Genomic DNA, 23434 nt, shown 5'->3' on the forward strand with positions numbered 1-23434 from the left:
CTTGCCATCAGCAGCCGCAGTCTGATAGGGCATAACTGGATTGAGGGTGCGTCCTCCCCACATCACTCCTAGTGTGATGTTGGTCAGCATAGGTGGCTATTAGCTGTTGTACCAGAGCTGAGGAGGGAGTCACCTTTCCCTCTGACTGCGTTGGCTACCTAGTTATGCTGCATCAGTGACAGTTAATAAAGAGACAGTGGCTGGCTTCACATGTGTTGGAGTCTTGGGGGGCTTGGGAGTTCACATTAATAGGAAAATTGTATAATTATATAATTGTATAAATGAAAAAATTGGATAGAATATGGTGTGAAATTAGAAATAAATCATTTTAAAATGATAATATTTTGATAAAGGTGTATCTTGGCTAAAGTATCATGGTCCACTTATCAAACTTTGGGTATTGTATTGTGTATTGTAAAGTATTGTGGCTCAAGTAATGAAAGAGTTGGAAAGAAGAGTAAGGAAAGAGTTGTCTCAGGAGATTACAAAAACAATTATAGACAAGCATGTTGAAGGTAAAGGTTATAAGACCATCTCCAAGCAGCTTGATGTTACTGTGACTACAGTTGCACATATTATTCAGAAATTTAAGAGCCATGGGACTGTAGCCAACCTCCCTTGATGTGGCCGCAGGAGGAAAATCGATTACAAATTAAAGAGACAGAAAATACGAATGATAACAAAAGAGCCCAGAAAAACAATGAAATCTCAAGACTATCAAGGGATTATAGAGAGAAATCTCTGCCCAGTGTCAGAAAGCTTGGTCTCAGTTGCAGGTCATGGGTTTTGCAACAGGATAATGACCCAAAACACAGCTAAAAACATCAAAGAATGGCTAAGAGGAAAACATTGGACTATTCTGAAGTGGCCTTCTATGAGCCCTGACCTAAATCCTATTGAGCATCTTTAGAAGGAGCTGAAACATGCCGCTTGTAAAAGGCATCCTTCAAACCTGAGACAACTGGAGCTCATGAGGAGTGGCCCAAAATACCCGCTGAGAGGTGCAGAAGTCTCATTGACAGTTACAGGAATCGTTTGATTGCAGTGATTGCCTCAAAAGGTTGTGCAATAAAATATTAAGTTAGGGGTACCATCATTTCTGTCCAGGCCTGTTTCATGAGTTTATTTTTTTTAAATAATTCTGTTGAAGCATGGTTGAAAATCAATGTCCAACTTTCATTGGTTAATTTTCATAGCATTTTTATTTATTATTACTTTGTCAGATTCAAGTTATTTCTGTGACCATTGTGAGTTTTCCTTCATTAACCAAGGGGTACCAACAATTTTTTCCATGTGTGTATATAGCAGCCTTTATGAAGTTGTCGGCTGCTTCAGCTGTTGAACCTGTGCCTTCAGCTGTCCATCACACCAGACCAGACCAAATAACCTGTAGCCTGCTTCAGTGGCCTCTGTTGGATGTGGACCACTGATTAAGAAAATCCTTGTAAATGTGGTTTCCACTTGGTTTGAAGAGGACAGTAGATTAGGTTATGTTGAACTGTGCATGGGTCTGAGCTTATCACCTTAAACACTACATCCTTATTGACATACAAAAAGACCAATTCTGTACCCACAAGAAGAAAATCAGAGTTTAGCCTTTGCTTTGTACTGAGTCTCAGAGGTTTGGTCAGGCGGTTGGGAAGGAGTTTTCCTTTTCAACCCATAAGATCTGGCCAAGGAGCACAGCTCACTGGTGTACTGCCTTCCACAATTTATCAGGTGCCTGAATATGTGTGTGTGTGGGTGTTAAGAAGAAGGATGAGAGGCCTTCATGCTGATAGTTTGAGCTTATCACGGAGGCACAGACCAGTCAGGGTGACGGGTCAGCGTGAATATTTTAACCGGTGGATTAAGGTTTGTGGCCAAAATGTCTGACCCAAATATCTGCAAGTACATCAAGTGGGCCAGTGTTTGTGGGGTGATTTTCTGTGATGCTCTATGGATGCATGTGTTCCTTGCATGATGATTAAATTAATACATCAGAAGGAAGCATTTGACTAGATCAGACTTATTAAGAAGTATTAAGGCCAAGTGCATCTGAGTTTAAGGGGTCAACACTTACAATTTACCCCCCCCCCCCCCCCCCCCACACACACACACACACACATCCATCCTTCCTGGCTGTCGCCTGCATCACCAAGCCCCAAAGTGCAAAATCAGGTCACTGATCAATCAGACTTCACCTCCTCCGCCACTCAAGTCATCACGTTAAGTGGCTCTCTAGCAAAGGTTTTGTGTACTTGTAGAAATTAAACCATGAATAAAAGCACTGTAATCAATTCCACATCCTTCAATTACACCTACCTTTTCCATAAGTATTCCTTAATGGGTGGTACAAGTCACGGAATATAAGGGGTTAAACTGGGAGATCAATCCATTTTGAACTGCAGGTTCTGTGTTCGAATCCCAGCATGGTTTACTTTTGAGTGGCTGGTGACATTGTCGTCTCCCAGTTTGGTACTGCCAATCAACCCACCCACCCAGTGTTTGTAGCTCCACCAAGCACTAGCAATGCCCCTGACAGTAGGATGGTAAGGATGTAACACCTCTCCTCAGATATGTAAAACTGCTACCGATGCAGCACTGCCAGGCAGCTAAGACACTTAAAAGAAAGTGCCTGTGCAGGCCAACATCGCTCTAAAAGTGACACCCGCCACTGATTGCATGGCTCTAGATTCAAACTCACAACCTTTGGGCCATAGTGATAGCATATTAGACCACCGAGCCACTCAGAGCCCAAGGTTGCAGGTTTAAATGCCTACACTGAGAAGGTACTTCCCCCCCTACTCATTAAGTACCTCTCAAGCAGTTGTTTTGCGCATGTTGAAATGAGGTGTAACTAATCTAATTTAGGACCAAGAACCTCCTGAGGAAATGTTTAGACTGTGTTCTGTTCTGAATGGCCAACTGTTTTCTAAAAGCTGCTTATGTCAATTAAACTAGGGGAGATAAAACCAAGCACCTGCTGAGGAAATGTTTAGACTGTTATGTTTAAAAATGGCCAACAGTTTTCTAAAAGCTACTTATGTCAGGTTAAGCTGGGATTTTAAACCAAGAACCTTCTGGTGACAAGTTTAGACTGTGTTCTGTTGTTAAAAAAATGGCCAAAGGTTTCCTAAAAGCTGCTTACATTATTTTAAACTGGGGGATTGAACCAAAAACCTTCTCATGAAATGTTTAGACTGGGTTATGTTTTTACAATGGCCAGCTGTTTTCTAAAAGCTGCTTATGTCAAGTTAAGCTGGTTGATCAGACCAAGAACCTCCTGACTAACATGGAGAACTCAGAAGGTTCTATGTTCAAAACCCAGTATATTTCACTATGCAATGAAATCTGTAATGTAAAATAAACTGTTTGATTAGTGTAGCAAAAAGAAAGCAATAAACACGAACAGGTCACCAGAAAAAACCCACAGTCTTTTGTTACTCAGTCTGGAAGTGTGAGGAGCCGACACCCTGTTTCACACTAAAGAATAAAAAGCCTACAACCAGCTGTCAGCCCAACCTGTTAAGTGACTGTGTTGCGTTGATGCGAAACGAACTCGCAATATGGCTGTCAGGCCTGCGCTGGTGTGTAATGCAAGGTGAAGAGCAGCGGAACGGCTTTGCTTCGGCACACAGGGACGTCTCCATGATCTTTTCACAGCCTGACCTTCAAATAAGAGCGGACGGCGACCACAGACACGGTATTATCATCTGAACAAAAGGGAAAAAACAACACACTCGAAGAGACATTCGTACAAAAAGACAAACCTTGAAAAACACCATTTCATATGAAATAATTAACCCCCTTTCTTATCGGGCACAGTCCAACAGAGGGTAACAAATTAAGCCTTTAGCATCTTTACATTTAGCATCATAAAATGCGCATTGTAACTAAGAATGTTACATCCATCACATTCCCAGAACGGCTTTATTATTTCTGCATGATGGACCATTTATGTCATTGTAACTGAAACATCAGATTTCTGCAGATGTATGTGAAGTTCCTATGATGTTCTCCTAACGTTGTATTGTTCAGCACACCAAAATATACCATCTCTGTTGTTAAGAGGAGGTTATTTGTTAGCTGGATTAGAGTTTATGGCTGATCTGGATGACTGGTTTGTTTATTCTAGGGAAATCTTACAGTATGAGAGGCAATAAGGACTGAAGGAAATCTATGATTAAAAAAAATCAGGGGAATCTGCCGTTGTGTGTGGGCTCTCATTCATTTTTAACATCAGTTAACATTTTCAAACTAGTGTGGGCCAGGCATGAGTGTGTGGATAGCCCAAGACATCGTGCTCGCCGGGTCCGTTGCGGAAATGCCAAATTAAGTCAATAAACCGTCACAGAAAACATATTTTGTGACATTTGTAAATGTCACGGCCTGCTTGACTGCAGGGCTGGGCTGCAACTCAGAAATTGCATTTATGTTTACATTTTATCACTTGGCAGATGCTTTTAACCAAAGTGACTTACAAATGAGGCAAGTGCAGAATGTTGGCAGTCCTTGTTTGTTCCAGCTGCCAGAATCGAGAGGGACAATTCAGGTCCAGGAAGTAAAAATCCACCCCAGTATTTTGTTTGTTCCAGCTGCCAGCATCAAGAGGGACAATTCAGGTCCAAGAAGTAAAAATCCACCCCAGTATTTTGTTTGTTCCAGCTGCCAGAATCGAGAGGGACAATTCAGGTCCAAGAAGTAAAAATCCACCCCAGTATTTTGTTTGTTCCAGCTGCCAGAATCGAGAGGGACAATTCAGGTCCAAGAAGTAAAAATCCACCCCAGTATTTTGTTTGTTCCAGCTGCCAGAATCAAGAGGGACAATTCAGGTCCTCAAAGTAAAAATCCACCCCAGTATTTTGTTTGTTCCAGCTGCCAGAATCAAGAGGGACAATTCAGGTCCAGGAAATAAAAATCCATCCCAGTATTTTGTTTGTTCCAGCTGCCAGAATCGAGAGGGACAATTCAGGTCCAGGAAATAAAAATCCATCCCAGTATTTTGTTTGTTCCAGCTGCCAGAATCGAGAGGGACAATTCAGGTCCTCAAAGTAAAACTCCACCACTGGCCAGAGCTGCCCAGGCAGTTAGAACAAAATCATGGGGTGGGATTTTTACTTCCTGGACCTGAATTTCTCATCTCTGGTCTGCCAGAATTCTGGTCTTATTTGACCATTCCATTCAGAATTAACAGGTCAATGAAATATCCTGTTGAAACACACAATTATGTCCAAGTTTCAACCACATAGCTCATGAGCCCCTCACATGGGTGGGTTCCAGGTGGGCATGGGTTCTGAGTGGGTTTGTACATGTGTTACTAGGACCTAGTAGTACAGCCCACCCTAATCTCACATGGGTCCCACATGGCTTAAAACATCATCTTCCTTATTCCATCCACTTTGGGGGGAAAGATCTCAGTTCCAATGACAGTAAAACAGCCCTAGAGCAGGATGCTACCACCACCATGCTTAACAGCTGGTATGGTGTTCTCCCGACCTTGGTCACTGTTGACCTCAAAAACTCTCCTCCAGAGGTGTAGATCATGGGCCAGTGGCTTCTTTTTTTGGACTGCAGCCTCTCAGTCCATGCCAATGCAACATCCACAACTGGTGTACGAGCAGCTTTCAGCTGCAGCTTTGTTGCAGGCAGGGTTTCTCTTGACCATCCAAACCAACTTCCTCACAGCTGAGGGAGACAGTCTGCGTCTTCTGCATCTGCAGTTGTTTAGAAATGGCTTCAGGAGACATTCCTGACTTGTGTAGACCTATGGTCATCCTTCTGCTCTGAGCTCCTTGGACGTTCCCACTGTACTGTGTGTTGGTCAGTGCAATGAGAGCCGTCAATAATGTGGGCACAGAGGAGCTACCAGCTGTAGTCCATCATGATCACTAGCAGGACGTTAAGAGGCCATGCAACATTAATTAATACTGATTATCTAACTAATTATCTAAGTGGGGTTATGGACATTTATGGATATCATTTTGAAAACCCCAAATATTAAAACCTCAAAGAAGTTCAAAGAAAATCACTTCTGAAGAGACAAAACTGCCTGACTTTCATCTCCATAATAAGACCAATAACCTCCCGTCTGTAACTGTACTGCCGGAGCAGGATAGGGCAAACCGTGGCGAGAGCGACCGTCTGATTGGCGGAGCCGAAACGTGAGCGCCCACCGGATTGGCGGAGCGGTAGCGAAAGCCCCTCCCTGATTGGCTGGAGGTGGCAGGCTCTGGCTCGCAGCGGCAGTTTGCGCGTTGTGGTTGCGTGGAAACTGAGCGGTCCGTCCGGAGGTGCGGGCAGGGCGAGGCGCTGGAGCGGCGGTGAGGGACCACAGCCCCGGGGGGGAGACGCGGGGGCAGGGCCAGCTAGAGCAAGCCCCCCAACTTTCCGCGAGCCATGAGGAGCAGCGCCGAAAACGTGAGTGGGTTGAGCTCGTGCTGCAGGAAACTTAACCGCGCGAGCTTCTTCTGTTTAAAGCCTCGCGAGCTTCATTAATGAGCATTAACGAGGCTCGTGCTGTGTGACGAGGACCCCCCTCAGGGGGCTTTATCGCTGAACTTGGTTTTAGAGGGTATCGATCTGACTTCAGCCGTCAGCCTCACTGAACCGAGAGAGTGACAAGAGGTCTGTACAGACTTATTATTATTATTATTATTATTATTATTATGAATATATAAGTATCCCTGTTATTATTATTATTATTATTATTATTATTTTTAAATATATATGTATACGTATACTTGCTGTTATTAAACCTAGCAGACAAAAATAAATAAATAATGATTTATTTATTATTATATTACTATATTATTTCTTGTTATATATTGTTAGAATTACAACAATAGTAAACATGAATATTTTGGTTGTTTTTCTGCTTTAATAACAACAGTCGTTATTACTGTGGTTGTCATTGCCATTGCATTTATTAATTATTGTAGTTTTTATTAATTATAATGAAATTTGTTAGCTTCTGTAATAGTAAAGTTATTATTAGTAGTAGCAGTGGTGATAATAATGAGTAATTAGTATAATTACTAATTAATAATTAGTAGTAGTGACAGTAGTAATAATAATAATAATAATAATAATAGTTGTACTAAATAGGATACATTATTAGGATATAAGCATTGTACTAGGAGACATTATTATTGCTATTAGAACAATAATTAGTAGTGTAAATAATAGTAAGAAATAATATTAATAATAATAATATTGTTTATTTCTGTGGTGGTGTTGCTGTTGTGATTGTTACCATTTAATGGAATAAGAAATATTATTATTAAAACAAAAACAATCATTGGTAGTTGTTTTATTTTGCTGCTATTATTGTAATTAATAATTATTAATGTCATTGTTGTAGTTGGTTATTAAACCTATAATAACTGGCAATAGTAGGCCTTTATTATCACTGCGGTTTTGTTTAGGTGTTATTATTATTATTATTATTATTATTATTATTCATGTTATTGTTGTTGTTGAGAACGCTGGTGGAACTGAAAACAAAGCCAGCATACACACCTACACACGCTGTCAAGCCCAGCCACAGTTTCCATAGACCTCAGTGCATTTCCGCCAGTGTCAGACTCCAATTTCGAGTGTGTGAATTGTGGTTGTGGTGAAGGTCAGGGCAGACTGGAGCAGCTGAAGTCTAGCAAGTCTGGCTGGTCCTCACTTTAGGAGTCTCCAGGTCCTGTACTGCTGCTGTCTTGTTACTGATGATAACGATGATAATTGCCTTCAGGCTACAGGATTAGGATCTGTATACACAAAGTAGGAGATGTACACATGTAGACAGGAGGCAGACAGTACACAAACAGTAAGCAGGTGATAAGCAATGGATGTGCTTTGGGAGTTAGGTTTAGTGATAGTCAAACCAATCACTAAACAGAACAGCAGCAGACCAGCCAAGCTAATCTAACAGCTAATATTACCATTTATTAATATCAGTATCGCATATTTATTGTCTATGTGGGCTACAAAGCGTCCACACAGGTGCTGGCTTCTCAGAAAATGTTTTCTCAACCCTTTAATCAACTCATTCTATTTACATATGAAGCATTGGATCATATGAAATGATTATTAGCTTATGTTAGCATTTAATCGTGACTGTCTTTGAAAACCTTGTATCTCCATTTTTGCCATTTTTCACTTTTTTACATAATGTAAATCTGGCAGTTTTTCTTTACATTGTATTAGAATTTCATAATGAATAGACTAGTGAAATCGCTCCAAAATGCCTTGAAATAACACCTTTTTTACTTGACTTCCATTGAAAGTTCAGAACATTTTTCCACCTCCTGTAAATTTGTTATTTTTGGAGATTTCAAGGTTTTTGTCCGACAGCGGCGTTATATATGTAGGCTGTTGCCTATTGATTTTTGTGGCCCACCCCCTACTTGTCAACTTGCAGTCATGGTCGAATGATTTTATATACTGTAAATCTCTGCTGTCCAATGAAAAACATCTCCATTTTTGAATCATCTCCATGTTTGAACCCTGGAGCTGTTCTGTACACTGTGTAAATAATTCTGGAGGATTGGGCCAATAGAAATGCTCAAAAATACTTGGAATAAACTCATATTTCTCATTGATTTCCATTCAGTCCACATCAATTTTGCATTCTCCTGTAAACTCACCCTTTTGGAGATGCATGTTTTCCATTGAACAGCAACGATATACTGCACACTGTGTATTTGCAATAAGTTAACGGAAGTGTGACAGAAGGGGGTAAGGTCCTTTTTCGATTAAGTCATGGTACATTCAGTGCACAGTTGGCTATGTACTGGTTCAGGTGTATTAAAGTTCAGGATAAATCAAGCAGAAGTTCAGCTATCCATCGCAGAGCTGGTTTCCGATGCTGTGCAGCCTATAGATTTGAGCACTGAGCTCCCATTCCTGTTGATGTATTACCTGCTGCTTAGTTATCGGCAGGTGAGATTTACTATAGTGGGCTACAATGGCTAGTAAAAATGGATTTAATCAAGCTTGGCTGAAATTGCGACTGCAGTGCTGCACTATTGATCACAGGCTGTATTGACTAACTACTGTCAGTGATTTTAAAGATGGTAAAATGCTAAATAAGTTTTATGGATCCAGTTTTAATGAAGTTCTCTCACAACTAGGCCAAAAACCTATGGCTGCTATGTACTGTGCATTACATCAGTATGCGATCTATCTCACATGTGCTCCTGATCCACTTTAGACCGAGCTTGTTGTGCCAATGATGTCAATGGGCCTTCCGTATTAATACCTATTAATTTCAAGCTTCTAAAAATAGCTAAGGCTCCTGACGTTGCTCACTTTGCAGGTTATAAACGGTCTAATTTCTGAGGTAGTGTTCGAAGATTGAAAAAAAAAAAAGAGTGACCGGTCGTTGATGCCGGACTGTGGATGTGTTGTGGTTGCGGGAGGTTACAGTGCACACAGCGTGCACACAGCTGTAATTGGCTTCAGTCCCATCGAATGAACGGTTGACCTCTCTTTGACCAGGCCGCAGACATTACAAATGACAGCAGATCAATATGTGATGGAAGGAAAGTAGGTGAGGGAAGGGAAGGACAGTATCGCGCAATGGATCTCAGCCGAATGAAAAGTACACATATTTATTGACTATTACTTAAAGGTCGTTTACAATCCGTCCAATAAACGTCGGTCAGTTCCAAAGGAATATAATTAGTTAATGCACTGCGCTGTACGCCTGGACCTGTGCTCAGAATGATTGCTGTTGTACAGTACAGAAAGTTCTGAACCTGCAGTGGAGAACAAATTTGGGAGGCTGAGACTCGAGTCTCAGAGTCCCTCTCAGTGGTGCTGACTGAATCAGCTTGGGCTTGAGATTGTAGTCTTTAGAAATTTAAGCCTGAAAAAGAAGAACCCCACAAAGAACCCTGATTAGATGTTGACCGCCAGTCTTGAAATGTGGTGTCCAAAGTAAAAGACGTTAAGCAACCTGAAGCAGTTAGGTAACGTGTAGTTTGGACAGGGATTCTAATGGATTGACCTGGACTCACCTTCCTAAAGACTCGAGACTTCACTTTTACTTGGATCTCAGAGCCTGGAGAATACACTTGAGCTAGCAGCACAGATCATTTGCTCAAGTTGTCAGTCACACCACAGCGACTCAAGACTTAACTCAAACCCGCAGAACATTAAATCAAAACTCGACGAGATCTGTCACTGCATGTACTTAAGATTTTGACTTGAGACTCGAGGCTCAACTTAGACTTGTACCCCAGAAACTCAAGACTATCCACAATCTCACACTACAAAGCTTTGCCTCAAACTTGCATCCGGAATACTTAAGGTTGGACTTGGACTCAAGACTAACTCAGACTCAGATCTCAGAGACTTAAGACTGGATATTTTACTGTGGCTCGCACCCAAGAAACTTAAAATGTAACTCAGACTTGCATTCCAGAGGCACGATGTTCAAGACTACACTTGATTTTGCATGGCATGTGGCACAACAGAGACTTAAAATTAGTCTAGGACCCCCACCTCAGAGACTTGAGACTGCACTCGATCTCACACTCCAAAGACTGGATATTTGACTCGGACTCTCATCCCAGAGACTCAAAATTTGCATTCCAGAGGCACAAGATTCAGGTTGGATTCACACCTTAGAGACTCGTGACTTCATTTGACTTCAAATGGCAGAGATTCAAGACTACACTTGATCTTGCACCACAGAGACACCAAGATTTGACTTTAACTCGCATCCTAGAGACTCAGACTCCCACCTCACTCAGACTCCCATCTCACTCAAACTGCTTAATCTCATAGTGCAGAGAATCAAGACTACACTCGATCTCGCAGGGCAGAGACTCAAGACTACACCTGATCTTGCTAGGCAGATACTCAAGACTACACTCGATCTCGCAAGGCAAAGCCTCAAGACTACTCTTGATCTTGCATGGCAGATATTTGTCTCTGATGGCTCGAGATTTGACTCATAGCCCAGAAATGCCAGACTACACTTAATTTTGTTTTGCAGAGACGTGAGACTACACTTGAACTTACACCTCTAAGGATTAAGCAAAGCTCTGTAGTGACATTTATCAAGATCAGTCATTCTCAGATTAAACTACTATTCGCTTTAGCAATGGACAGGGCGTGTTTAGCAGGGAAATTAAGGCAGTAGTTCAATATTCTGCTTAGAGCTGTTTAGGGCTGCACAATATGGATAAATATATGGACTGTATTGAATTGAGTGCTCATTGAATCAAAGTGTCTGGTTTCATTTCGCTCAGTTGAGCTCAGATAGGCATTAAGGGACTGCAAATGATTGAGCTTTGTATCTGATTTCCACTTCAGAATATCCTCCCTTTCCTGCAGGCCATGCTTACAAATCTTTTTGGACGTAGGGTGCCCTTGGTGGCATTAAAAGCTCGGAGCTCTCAGAGGGACAGTAAAAGCTTCGTGACATCAGCAGATTAGTGTGCGGTTTTGAAAGAGGTTAGTCATGACCTCACCAAAGGAGTGTGTATTTTGATGGAGGTTGGTTGTGATATAACCAGGCGTCAGATGTACCATCGCACAAAAGGCCTCTAGCAGGTGCACAGCAAAGCACAACAATAACACGCAAAAAAGGTGAATTTCTTCATTTGAAAAATGTAGGGGTGTCCCAATCTGATTAAGCAATATTGCAATGGATCTAATCCAAGCATATTTTAATGGATCAGGTATTGGCTATTTTAATCCCAGTCCGGGTCTGAATCTTTGTTTTAACCACAGTGTTTAAAACGCCACCTGGTGTCCTTGAGGTGCCATCACCGGACATTATAGCCCAGCCGGCAGCAGCTGTGTGGACTGTGCAGATGCTCTTTTTGTTGAAAGGCGAGACTTTCTCCATTTACAGACGCTGTGTTGGATGTAAGGGATGTAACAATAGAACACACTGTATTGTATCTAACAACACTGGGTCTTATAGCCGCGTTCACATGACAAGTCTTGTTTATTAAATTCCGATTTTCTTCAGAATTTGGAAACAAACCTGTTCCTGAAACTGGCTGATGGTGACAGCACTAAGCGCATGCATACAGGCAAATCCAGTTTGAATGTTTATGTCTATGAATCAGCTATGTATCCGATCTAGGACAACATATGAAAGTGAGTCAAATCTGATTTGAAAGGATTGGATTTGACATGTCCATATATGTGTTACATTAGGGCAAAAATCTCTTCATCTCTGAAAGTCATTTCAGCCTGGTAAACATAGCACATAAAGCCCAGCTTTTGTTTCAGAACTTGAATAATGTGAGATTTTAACTCTAATAAACTGAACCTGGAAACAGACAATTTAACGTACTTCGTCAGAAATCACTTTGTTTTGCTGTATTGGATAATGCATCAAATCCAGATACCACTGTTGATTGATCATGAAAGTCTATGTTTAGATGCTTCAATTAAACAACGGCTCATTTTTAAAGAAAGTATCTCCTATCAGTATTGACAGATCCTCAAGATCAGTGTCGGAAAAGAGAAAGTGATATAGTGCCATCTCTGGTTCCACTTTTAAACTGTGCTGAAGGTATGTCGTTACGGGTTACGCTGACGGCTCATTCCGAGGATCACACCTTGCTCGTTCCTCCACTTCCAAAAAGCTTTTCCCTGAAGCTCTTAACTTCATTTTCGTCTGCCTCTTCTTTCACTGTAATGTAAGCTTCTCTCCTCAGATTCTCCCGTCTCCTCTCTCGGCCTCTCGCTTGACCCTTGAGTTCATCTCCTTTTGTATTCCCTTCATCGCTGTCCGCCCTGCAGCTTTTGTATCTCCTCGTTCTAGAGTGATCTGAGCAGAAAAGCAGATTCGGAGATGTGCATTAGGTATCATTTTGATGCTTAATTAGCTGTGACTATATCCGAGCTAACTGGTGACCTGGTGAACCACTAGAGGATAAAAAGAAATACAATTGGAAATTCGAAGGTCGTATGCTTATAATTTGGGTGACCGTACAGGTGTTAGGGGTCAAAGGCATTCAGTGGCACAATAGTTCAGCGACACAGAGATGAATGCATGTGTAAAAAAATAGCAGAGGGAAATCAGTAGGTTTGTGGATTGGATTAGTAACACTTAACGTAGGTGTCCACTTCAGATGAGCTACTGAGCTTATAGGTATGGGGTTGGATTCTAATCAGGACTTGGTATTATTACCGCAGTTAATGATATGCCATAGATAGGTTTGTCAGAGAGCTGTATTTTTGAGCTTTCTGAACCCAACTAACATCAGCTAGAGTAGCATCTAGCTAATCAGCCACAGTAAGTAATATCTAGTTAACATCAGCTACACTACTTCTAACCAACATCATCTATAGTAGTTCACATCTTGCTAACATCAGTTAGAATACATAGAATTATTCAACAGAATTATTTTAAAAAATAAACTCATGAAACAGGCCTGGACAGAAATGATGGTACCCATAACTTAATATTTTGTTGCACAACCTTTTGAAGTATTCACTGCAATCAAATGATTCCTGTAAATGTCAATGGGACTTATTTTGGCCCACTCCTCATGAGAAGACTGCTCCAGTTGTTTTAGGTTTGAAGGGTGCCTTTTCCAGACGGCATGTTTCAGCTCCTTCCAGGGCTTATAGAAGGCCACTTCAGAATAGTCCAATGTTTTCCTCTTAGCCATTCTTGGGTGTTTTAGCTGTGTGTTGGTCATTATCCTGTTGCAAGACCCATGACCTGCGACTGAGACCAAGCTTTCTGACACTGGGCAGAGATTTCATTGTACCCTGCACAGATTTAAGACACCCTGTGCCAGATGCAGCAAAACAGCCCCAGAACATAACAGAGCCATGTTTCCATGTTTCACAGTAGGGACAGGGTTCCCAGGGTACTTTTCTTGATATGCTTCATTTTTTCACCTGTGAACATAGAGCTGATGTGCCTTGGCAAAAAGTTTCATTTTTGTCTCATCTGTCCATAGGACATTCTCCCAGAAGCTTTGAGGCTTGTCAACATGTAGTTTGGCAAATTCCAGTCTGGCTTTTTTATGATTTGTTTTCAACAATGGTGTCCTCCCTGGTCGTCTCCCATGAAGTCCACTTTGGCTCAAACAACGACGGATGGTGCGACCTGACACTGATGTTCCTTGAGCTAGAAGCTCACCTTTAATCTCTTTAGACGTTTTTCTGGGCTCTTTTGTTACCATTCGTATTTTCTGTCTCTTTGATTTGTCATCTATTTTCCTCCTGCGGCCACGTCCAGGGAGGTTGGCTACAGTCCCATGAATCTTAAATTTCTGAATAATATGTGCAACTGTAGTCACAGGAAAATCAAACTGCTTGGAAATGATCTTATAAGCTTTACCTTTAACATGCTTGTCTATAATTTTCTTTCCAATCACCTGAGATAACTTTTCTTCGCTTCCTCTGGTCCATGTTGAGTATCGTACACACCATGTCACCAAACAGCACAGTGACTACCTGTAGCCCTAAATATAGGCCCACTGACTGATTACAAGATTGTAGACACTTGTGATGATTTTTATGTTGAACGGACCAATAGAAATGCTTTTCCCATTGACTTCCATTGAAAGGTGCCGTGGCTCTTTTCGCAGAGGCCTTGTTTCGTCTTTGGCTTATGTGCTTTCATCACCTCTCTACCTTCCCCCCCTCTCCATCTCTCTCTCTCTTTCTCGCTCGCTCGCTCTCTCCCCATCTCCTTATGTGGCCAGCCCACACTATCACTTGCAAAAATGTCATGACAGCACCCTGTTGTGTATTCATGAGTGTCACTTCTTTGCGGAGCGGGATGATGTTACCCTTTCAATTTATCAGGCCCTTCCGCACCCCCCTCCACCTCGCTCCTTTCCCCTCAGCCACCCGTTACCACCTATTCGCCACAGCTCTGCGGCGGCCCTCGGTGGGCCCAGGCCTGCCGGTACGACGTCTTTTGTTTATGTCTTAATGAAAAACGAGAGGCGATAAACATTTTGGCTCGTTTCCTGGCGGACCTTTGGCAGTGGCTGATACGCTAGTCCGTAAGGAGCTATAAGGTCGGGCCCTTGCTTTTCTGTCTGTCTCTCTCTCTCTCTCTCTCTCTCTCTCTCTCTCACTTCTTCTTTAGGCTTCATTACAGGGCCCATTTCCCTGGCATTCCATCAGTCGCTGTAGCACAATGCGTCTTATTAGCTCCCCCTCCTCCGTGCACAATGCTCCGCTTTAGACGACTCCCACTCGTTATGTGATACTAAGAGGTACTTAGAGATCGATTTCATTTTTAATCTGCGTGAGTGGATCTTGGGCCGGGTCTGGGGCCATTTTTGGTCCTTTTTTTTTTTACTTTGTCTCTTTCTTGCTCTTCCAAGATGTCATGGGACTTTGAATGATGCGGTAGCTAACTGTTTTTTGTGGCAGTAATTAGATTAAATGTGGGCGTAGAGTTCCAGTGCTTACCATCCTGTCTTCCAGTTCTGTTTTATCTGTGAAATCCGCCGTCATGTCATTCTCTGAGACCAGTGTAGATGATTCAAGCTGCATGCTGACCTGAAAAGAGAAATGTAACAATTGCTAAAGATGTGTACAGACGTGATTACTATCCTTTATGGCCTAGCAGTGCCCGTTTCACCTTTTTGGGGTTCTTCTGCCGGTTTCTGTTAGTAGTGGTTGAACCAAAACAAATGGCGTCCAGCTTTAAGGCGTTTTGCTGTTTTTTGGTGCCACAACCTGGAACAGAAACCATGGCGTCCCAATTGTCGAGTAAATGCTGGTGTTCTGCTACTGATTGCTAAATGCTATCTATTCAGCGGCTCTGTAAATGCACAGACCCACTGTTTTTTGTGTTTTCCATAATAATTCTGTTCTCCTTGGGTTCAATGATACCATCTTAGCTTATTACATTACAAACAACAGATGCTAGTTTAAGGCCAGGATGTCCCATTAGCTTAACAATGGAGTAGAGGAAGCTAGGCTTAGGTTGTAGTGCAATGTACAGGGGATTCATCAGGAAGCACAAGGGGTACATTAGGGTTCCTGGGATTAGTTTGAGCACACTTGTTATAATCTGCTTGAGCAGTAATGAGATCAGGTGGAAGCAGCTATTGGGATGTTATCTACACTTGGAGCAAGTCTTGTCTGGAGTGAAGCGATTATCAGAGATTACAGCTGGGCCTGCACTGCAAACAAAGTCTTGAATTAAGTCTAAATAAGTAATTTCCTATTATGCATCCATTTCGACACGCTAGTATCCAGCAAAAGTGCCTTATCCCATGGGGAAATCATATTTTAATATGCTTACAACCATCTCACAAATATGACATTTTAGGAATAGAAGAATTTTTGGGGAACCAATTTTGATCATTACTCTGTAGAGGGTATGAACAGGACGTTATCAGCAGCGGGTGTGGGGGTGTGTTCCTGCGGGAACATGACAAATACATGCTCTATATTTTGTGTATTCATGTACCTGCCCCCTAAAATCGCACTACTGCATGTACTAGTCACGTGACAGAGCCAACTCAAGCAGCTTATATAGTCGCTCGTCAATCGTCTTTCTCATCGGACCATAAAACCTTCCTCTAGGAGCATTCAGGCTTCCTTCTTGGATGGCAGCCTCTATGGATAATTGACTGGACTGAAACTAATTGATTTAAGGATTTACCGATCCGATCAAGTGGATCAGGATCAGGATATTTTAATGGATTGGATATTGGTTATTTTAATCCCAAACCAGTTTTGAGTCTTTGTTTTACCCACGCTGTTCAGAGCGCCATCTGGTGTCCTCAAGGCACCATTACCTGACATTACTCCCAGACATTTTCAGAAGGTAAATAAAATAGTTGAGGTTCTGCAATGTGGAACTATTTCACAATGGAACATGAAAACAGACCATAATATCTGACCCTTTCTCCCCAGTGGGAGAACCGGAGAACCGCTTGCCTTTCTCTGTTTTTAAACCAATGCTGAAGAACCCATTCAGAACTAAGTGGAAGCTAACCCTAATGCTAACACACACACATTTGCGAGAGAGACCCAAATCACATACAGCACATTTACAAACTATAAACCAGTTATTACACATCAGTAGACAACCACAGATATCAGTCCACTACACACACACACACACACACACACACACACACACAGGAAGTGATTAGACTGCTGATTGGTCAGGGAGGAGAATCAGACAGTTTAATCATTTTAAGAAAAGTCTCAACTAAACTAAATCAATCAGTCCAAAATGTCATTATTATAGAAACTGAAAATTGTGAAAACCTTAAACCCATTAATCAGCAGCTCATCTGATCTAAACTGTGTGACTAGATTATTTATACACCCAAAGATCAGATCTGATCAGTATCGGCTGATACTCAGCAATAAGAAACTCAGATCGGATCAGGGGGCCAAAAAGCCTGATCGGGACGTCCCCTCAATTGATCTCAAGACCTCGGCATCTCCTCAAACTAGATCCAGTATGTTTGCGGCCCCTGCCATCTCTCGTCAGACCTGGATAAACCTAACGCCTGTAGCAGAGTTGTGAATTAGGCCAGCACGGCAGGGATTTCAATCAGCCGACGACTCACTGGGAGAAAGTGCAACTTCGCACCCTGTTATCAACAAAAATGGATGTTCTTCTCATGCTCTTACACATCTTTTTTTTTTTAATGCTTTGCATGAAACCTTGTAGACCCAGCTTCCTCTCTGGCAGATGTTTGGTACCAGAACAGAAAGCAGACAGAGAGAGCAGATGAAAAAAAGGCAGTGCGAGAGAGAGTGAGAGAAGCAGGGAGAGAAATCCCTATTGCTTACAGCAATTAGAGCAGCTAGCCTCCATCTGTGCATGAAATAACACACTCCAGCTCGCAGGACATTTCAGCCATCAATCAGCAGCTTGTTATTCGGTGTGTGTGCGTGTGTGTGCGCTAGTAGGTATAAGGGATGTAATTTATTCTGTGTTAATTAGAGGGCAATCGAAGTAGGTTATGTACACACACACACACTCACACGCTCACCAAAAGAGATGCAAGACTGCCTGGTGGAATAACCGGCAATAGAAGGGCATCACTGCCCGCATACGAAAGTGGACGAGCACTGATCAGACTGCACGAATAGGCACTTATGATGCCAGGATTAGGGGCTAAACAGGTGGAAATACCAAGCAGGTTAATCAAATACTGTGACCTTTGGAGCAATTGATGTTCCGGCCCTTTAGTCTTCTCCTTGAACCGCCATATTCCACTTTAACCCATCATATTCTTCTTGCTTCTCCCCAGGCTTGGCAGTCGTAGGGGAGGTTGACATCCTCTCCCCCTACCAAGGTGGCGCTCTGAAGGGAGTATGCCCTCCATCTCACCATGCCGCTGTCGTCCTACTGGCTGCTCCGGCACTCCGTGGTCATGTGCTTGCTGCTACACAGCCTGGTGCTGATGACACTGTGCTTCCACCATGCAGCTACGTCCTGCTCGAAGCGATGCTACTGCTCCGAGAGCGAGGGCCCCTCCGGGGGCAAGACCATGCGCTGCAGCAACCTGCGCCTCACCGAAATCCCGCGAGACATCCCCAATGACACACGGCGCCTCTACCTGGACTACAACCTGCTAACCAGCATTCCTGCCAACGCCTTCCAGGAGCTTCCCCTGCTGGCCGAGCTCGATCTGTCCCACAACGAGCTGGCCCTCCTCGAGTCTGGAGCTTTCCGAGGCCTGGGTGCCTCCCTGCAATTCCTGGACCTCTCCTCCAACCAGCTGACTACACTCGACCCGGAAGCTTTCGAAGGCTTGAAGGCTCGTTCCAATCTGACAGGCAACCCCTGGCACTGTGACTGCCCACTACAGACAGCACTTCCGCGCCTTGATTTGGAGCCTGTGTCTCTGACTGGCATTGTTTGCCAGACTTCAGAGCCTGAGGACTCTGGTGCCCAAGGTGTGCCCTTCCTGCTGGCCAAAGACCTGGACCTGTGTGTGGTGCTCAAAAAGACCACTGACGTGGCCATGCTAGTGACCATGTTTGGCTGGTTCACAATGGTCATCTCCTACCTGGTCTACTACGTGAGGCATAACCAGGAGGATGCCAGGCGCCACCTGGAGTATCTCAAGTCTCTGCCCAGCAGGCAGGGCAAGTCTGAGGAGTCTTCCACCATTAGCACAGTGGTTTGACAGCAGACCACATGCTGAACACTACAGGCGGAAGCTCCTCAGGCACCCAAAGGGCAATGGGCACACCCAGCAAATGGGGTCACCAGGCAGTCTGGCCTGGTAGGGCATCTAGCCAGTAAGCAGATTAATGTCTGTGGAAAGGGCATGTCTGGTGGCCTGCTGATGCTCAACTACACACCCTCCAAGGTTCAGTTCAGCTTTGCAAAGCAGTCAAAGTAACCAAGCTCAATGACTGAACAAGAACGGAGACCTAGCAGCCAACGAACAACTCTGCAACCTACTGCAAGTCCTTCAACTCAGGCACCTAGGTAACACAGAGTCCTCCCCAGCATTCCTGGGGGATCTGCAGGCCAGCATTCAGGGTCTCCTCCAGGAATTGCGCAGCAGCAGGAGAACTGCTGGGCCATCTAATCTCGTCTAGATAAATAATTGATCCAGGAGCGGCCAGGCTCTGAGTCCGTGGCAGCTGAGTGGTCTGCCTGCACTGGACGCTTTTAAAGGAGGAGTGGTTGTTGCTTTCCTCGTCAAACCCAGCAGTCTTTTTTCGGAAAGGTCCCCATTTAGTTGCAGGAGCATGTAGCGTAAAGCACTCTCTTCCTTTCTTCAGGGTATTAACAAGACGAGTCCTGGTGTATTTCTCTGCAGGCTGCTAAATCAACGCTTACACCAGAGCCACACAAGCTCCCACATCAGTCATCTAAAAGGCATTCTCTATAATTAATAGCACCCTACTGTGCAAAAGTCCAAACGTGGACGTTTACAGTATTTTGTTCTGATATGTATTGTAATGGTTGTCAAGAGAAAGACCTGTAAGTGCTTTTATTTTTCCAAGGTCACAAACCCAACGGAGCTAATGATGTTGAAACGAGTGAGAGAGACCCACTGGTTCATTCTTTTCCTGATTATAGGCTATTTTTAAAGACTAATACCATGGGTGGCAGTTTTGATGATGTTAAAAAAAATGATTCCATTGAAGAAGCCTACATGTTTTGTGATGGTGACTTTTGCACTGTAGAGGACGACTTGACAACGTGAGCTCATGTAAAACATCCAACAGGGCATTTTATAGTTTCTTAATTTTGGTCACCATTTGAAAACGCCTCCATTCAGAACCCACCTGATTCAAACTCAGTGTCAGTCTACATTCTGGAGTGCTTTTTGGCTTCTGTAGTGTTGGTTGATATGTCATCTGTCCTACCTGGTATCACACCCGAAGTGTAAGCATGCTATTAAAACACTGTACCCGCTGAAACTCCATACCTACTACATGTATAAATGGCACTGCCGCTTAACTCACCTGTTCGTAACTCCACCTAGCACTAGCAAGGCTCCTGACAACTTGCGGATAAGGACTTCTCCTTCGATACATGCGAATCCAGCTACCTCCTCATTCAAAATGCAGCCGATGTGGCATCGCAGAGTCCTTCGGTTTATTGGAAAGCTAGCTTTGGCTACCTAATATGCTTGCTAATACGCGTGGTATGTTTGTTTGTCGCTTACAACGACTTGTCACATGTGTTCTTTGGACCCCATATCAAATGTGCAGTAAAGCAAAGAGAATTATGTGCTGACAACATACTAATTTTAGCTACAGTGACTGTGAACTACATTTCCCACAGTGCTGATCTCTGATCTTATGAAGTCACCTTCATGGCCACGGGCAAGTTTAACATAGGTAAGCGCACATTTCAGCCCGGTGCAGCATTTAGGTAGCGTGGTTCCATTTCGGAGTCGTGATACCAGGTTGCATCTATACCCGTATACCACAATAATAAAATATCATGACACTGGTTTTCAAATGTAACAATATTTTTAGCTATATATATATATATATTTTTAATAGATAACAAGCATTACATCCATGATATAGCATTGTCCTGTTTGCCAAGCGGTTTGTTTTTAGGTTTTTTAACTTTATTTTGCATTCACCCAGGACCTGTCAATCGATTGCAATGTATGTCATCCACTGCTTCAGATGATTTTGAAAAACCCATCAAAACCTTACTAAATAAATAGTAAGTTTTCTTTCTGAAAATCTGCCTGCTGTGTAACGTTAAACAAGATTCAGTCAACAAAGGCTGCTTTGGTCAATTTTGAGGTTACTTCACCCTTACCATCTGTGGCAGTAAATGCACTCCAATAATAATGAGGGGATGTGAGCACATGCACACCTGGGGCAGTAGGCAGCCACCTCAGCACCCAGGCAGAACAGTAATTAGGGGGTTAAGTGCCTTGCTCAAAGTACCTCAGCCACTAATGTACACTACTAGTTCGGGGATATTGAGCCAGCAACCTTTTACTCCTAAGCTTGAAGCTCTAACCTTTAGGCCACAGCTACCTGGATAAACATGTGATTTTTGTCAGTTGCCATAAATGGTGTCTTGCTGCCTTATAAAGTTGGGGTGGGGAGGAGGAGTGGCAGTTTAGTGGACGTGGGAATCGAACCCACAACCCACTATATTTATTGTCATTATAACTGTATAGTTCCACAGAATTATTTTATGTATATATCCCAGTTTGAAAAAGCTTAGGGTCCGCAACCCTGGAACAGAGAAAGTTAAAGGTCTTGCTCAAAAGCCCAACACTAGCAGTTTAGCTGGCATGGGTATTGAACCCACAACCCAACAGATGTATTGTCATTTCACCTACACAGTACAACAAATTGTTCTCATATATCCAAGCTTGAAAAAAGCTCAGGTTCAGCACTCCTGGAACAGAGAGAGTTCAGGGCAGTTAAGCGGCAGTTTCGCAGACCTGGGTGTCAAACCCATAACGCTGTGAACAGCAATCCAGCACTCTTACCATTAAACTACCACTGATGAGCATTGCTGCCACTAATTTTCCTTGTACGTTTCGTGGCGAGTTGCGCATACATAAACCTAGACCTCACACTAATCCTCCAAAGACTGTGATGAAGAATTTGCACTGCAAGACCACCTACATGCACTTATCTCAAATCAGAGCCTGTTGAGAATAAATTTGACTCAGGACTCGAGAGCAGTGGCTTATGAAAGGAATTAATTGAATTTTGCATGCGCTCGTGCTGGGGCTATGTACGCCTGACTGACAGAGACCTTTACTCTTGTAAAAAAAAAAAAAAAAACAGAGGACTACTCCAGCAGTATGGGATGTTATAGTTACTGTGGCGGGTTGCAGTTACTCAATGCACATGTCCTGACCTTTTTCCATTTGCTTAAAGCTTGTCAGCAGATTAGGACTAAGCAGAAGAACTACATTGTTTTAGGGTTCGTCAGATGAATGTGAGGGACATCAATACTTCAAAATCCCAATTATTATTATTAGGGCTGCCTCCTGAAAGTCAGGAGTCCCAAAGTTGGGATCCAGTCATTCATGCTACACAAGGCACAACCCAGCTCTCAGGCAGCAATTAGGGGGTTAGGTGCTTTGCTCAAGGTACCTCAGCCACAAATGTTCCCTTTGAAGGGGTGGGGGAAGCCCGAAGCACTAACCTTTAGGCCACGGCCATCACTCACATAAACATGTCAATTTGTGCCATGAAAGGTGTCCTGAAGCCTTACTTCCGAATCCCAATTCTTATTAATAGAGCTGCCCCCTGAAAATCGTCTGATCAATCGAGTCATCAGTCGGAGACCAGTCATTCTTTTTTGTAAAATGATATAATGATATAAATGGGGATGTGAGCACATAGACACCTGGGGCTGTAGGCAGCCACCTCGTATATAGCACCCAGCTCTCAGGCAACAATTAGGGGTTAGGTGCTTTGCCCAAGGTACCTCAGCCACAAATGTTCACTCCCCACCCCCTGCCAGTTCAGGGAATTGAGCCAGCAACCTCCTACTCCCAAGTTCGAAACTCTAATCTTTAGGCCACAACCGCTACTCATATCATGTCAATCGTTAGTTGGAGACCAGTCATTCGACTGAGATACTTCAAGTCAAGAAAGTCTTTTTTGTATAAAAAAGGGGAATTGAACCGGCAACCTTCTACTTCCAAGCCCGAAGGTCAAGGCCAAGGCCGCCCCACGTAACCAGATGGATTTGTGTCAGTTGCCATAAAAGGGGCCTTGTAGTTTTATAAAGATGAAGAGGGATCTACTGGGTTTCTGGGCAGCACAACAGTGTCAGATTACCTGGAACCATGGCGAATCGAACCCATAACCCAACAATGGCCAATTCCATTTCAACTGTCAAAATTCTTGAGTCGGGTACAGCCCTACTCAGTTTCCTCTCAAAGTGACAACAACAAAGGCTAACAGAGAAAAGTGCGCATATATTTCTGCAAGACAAAGTTTGCTACGGTGGTTCTGTTCCCGAGAACTGTTCTGCTTCCCAGCCCAGAGAGTTCCTGCTGAGGAAACTCCTTCTGTGCTG

General features: G+C 43.2%; 1 protein-coding gene across 1 annotated transcript; it reads left to right on the forward strand.

The window, feature by feature from the left end:
- Positions 1-6253: 6253 nt before the first annotated feature.
- On the forward strand, positions 6254-21117 carry lrrc3ca (leucine rich repeat containing 3Ca). Its single transcript, XM_072667818.1, has 2 exons — positions 6254-6399; positions 18201-21117. Exon 2 carries the CDS (start codon positions 18282-18284, stop codon positions 19080-19082), a length of 801 nt encoding a protein of 266 aa, XP_072523919.1. The 5' UTR covers positions 6254-6399; positions 18201-18281; the 3' UTR covers positions 19083-21117.
- Positions 21118-23434: the final 2317 nt, after the last annotated feature.

This window comes from Salminus brasiliensis, chromosome 22 (genome assembly GCF_030463535.1).
Source record: "Salminus brasiliensis chromosome 22, fSalBra1.hap2, whole genome shotgun sequence".
Taxonomy (NCBI): Eukaryota; Metazoa; Chordata; class Actinopteri; order Characiformes; family Bryconidae; genus Salminus; species Salminus brasiliensis.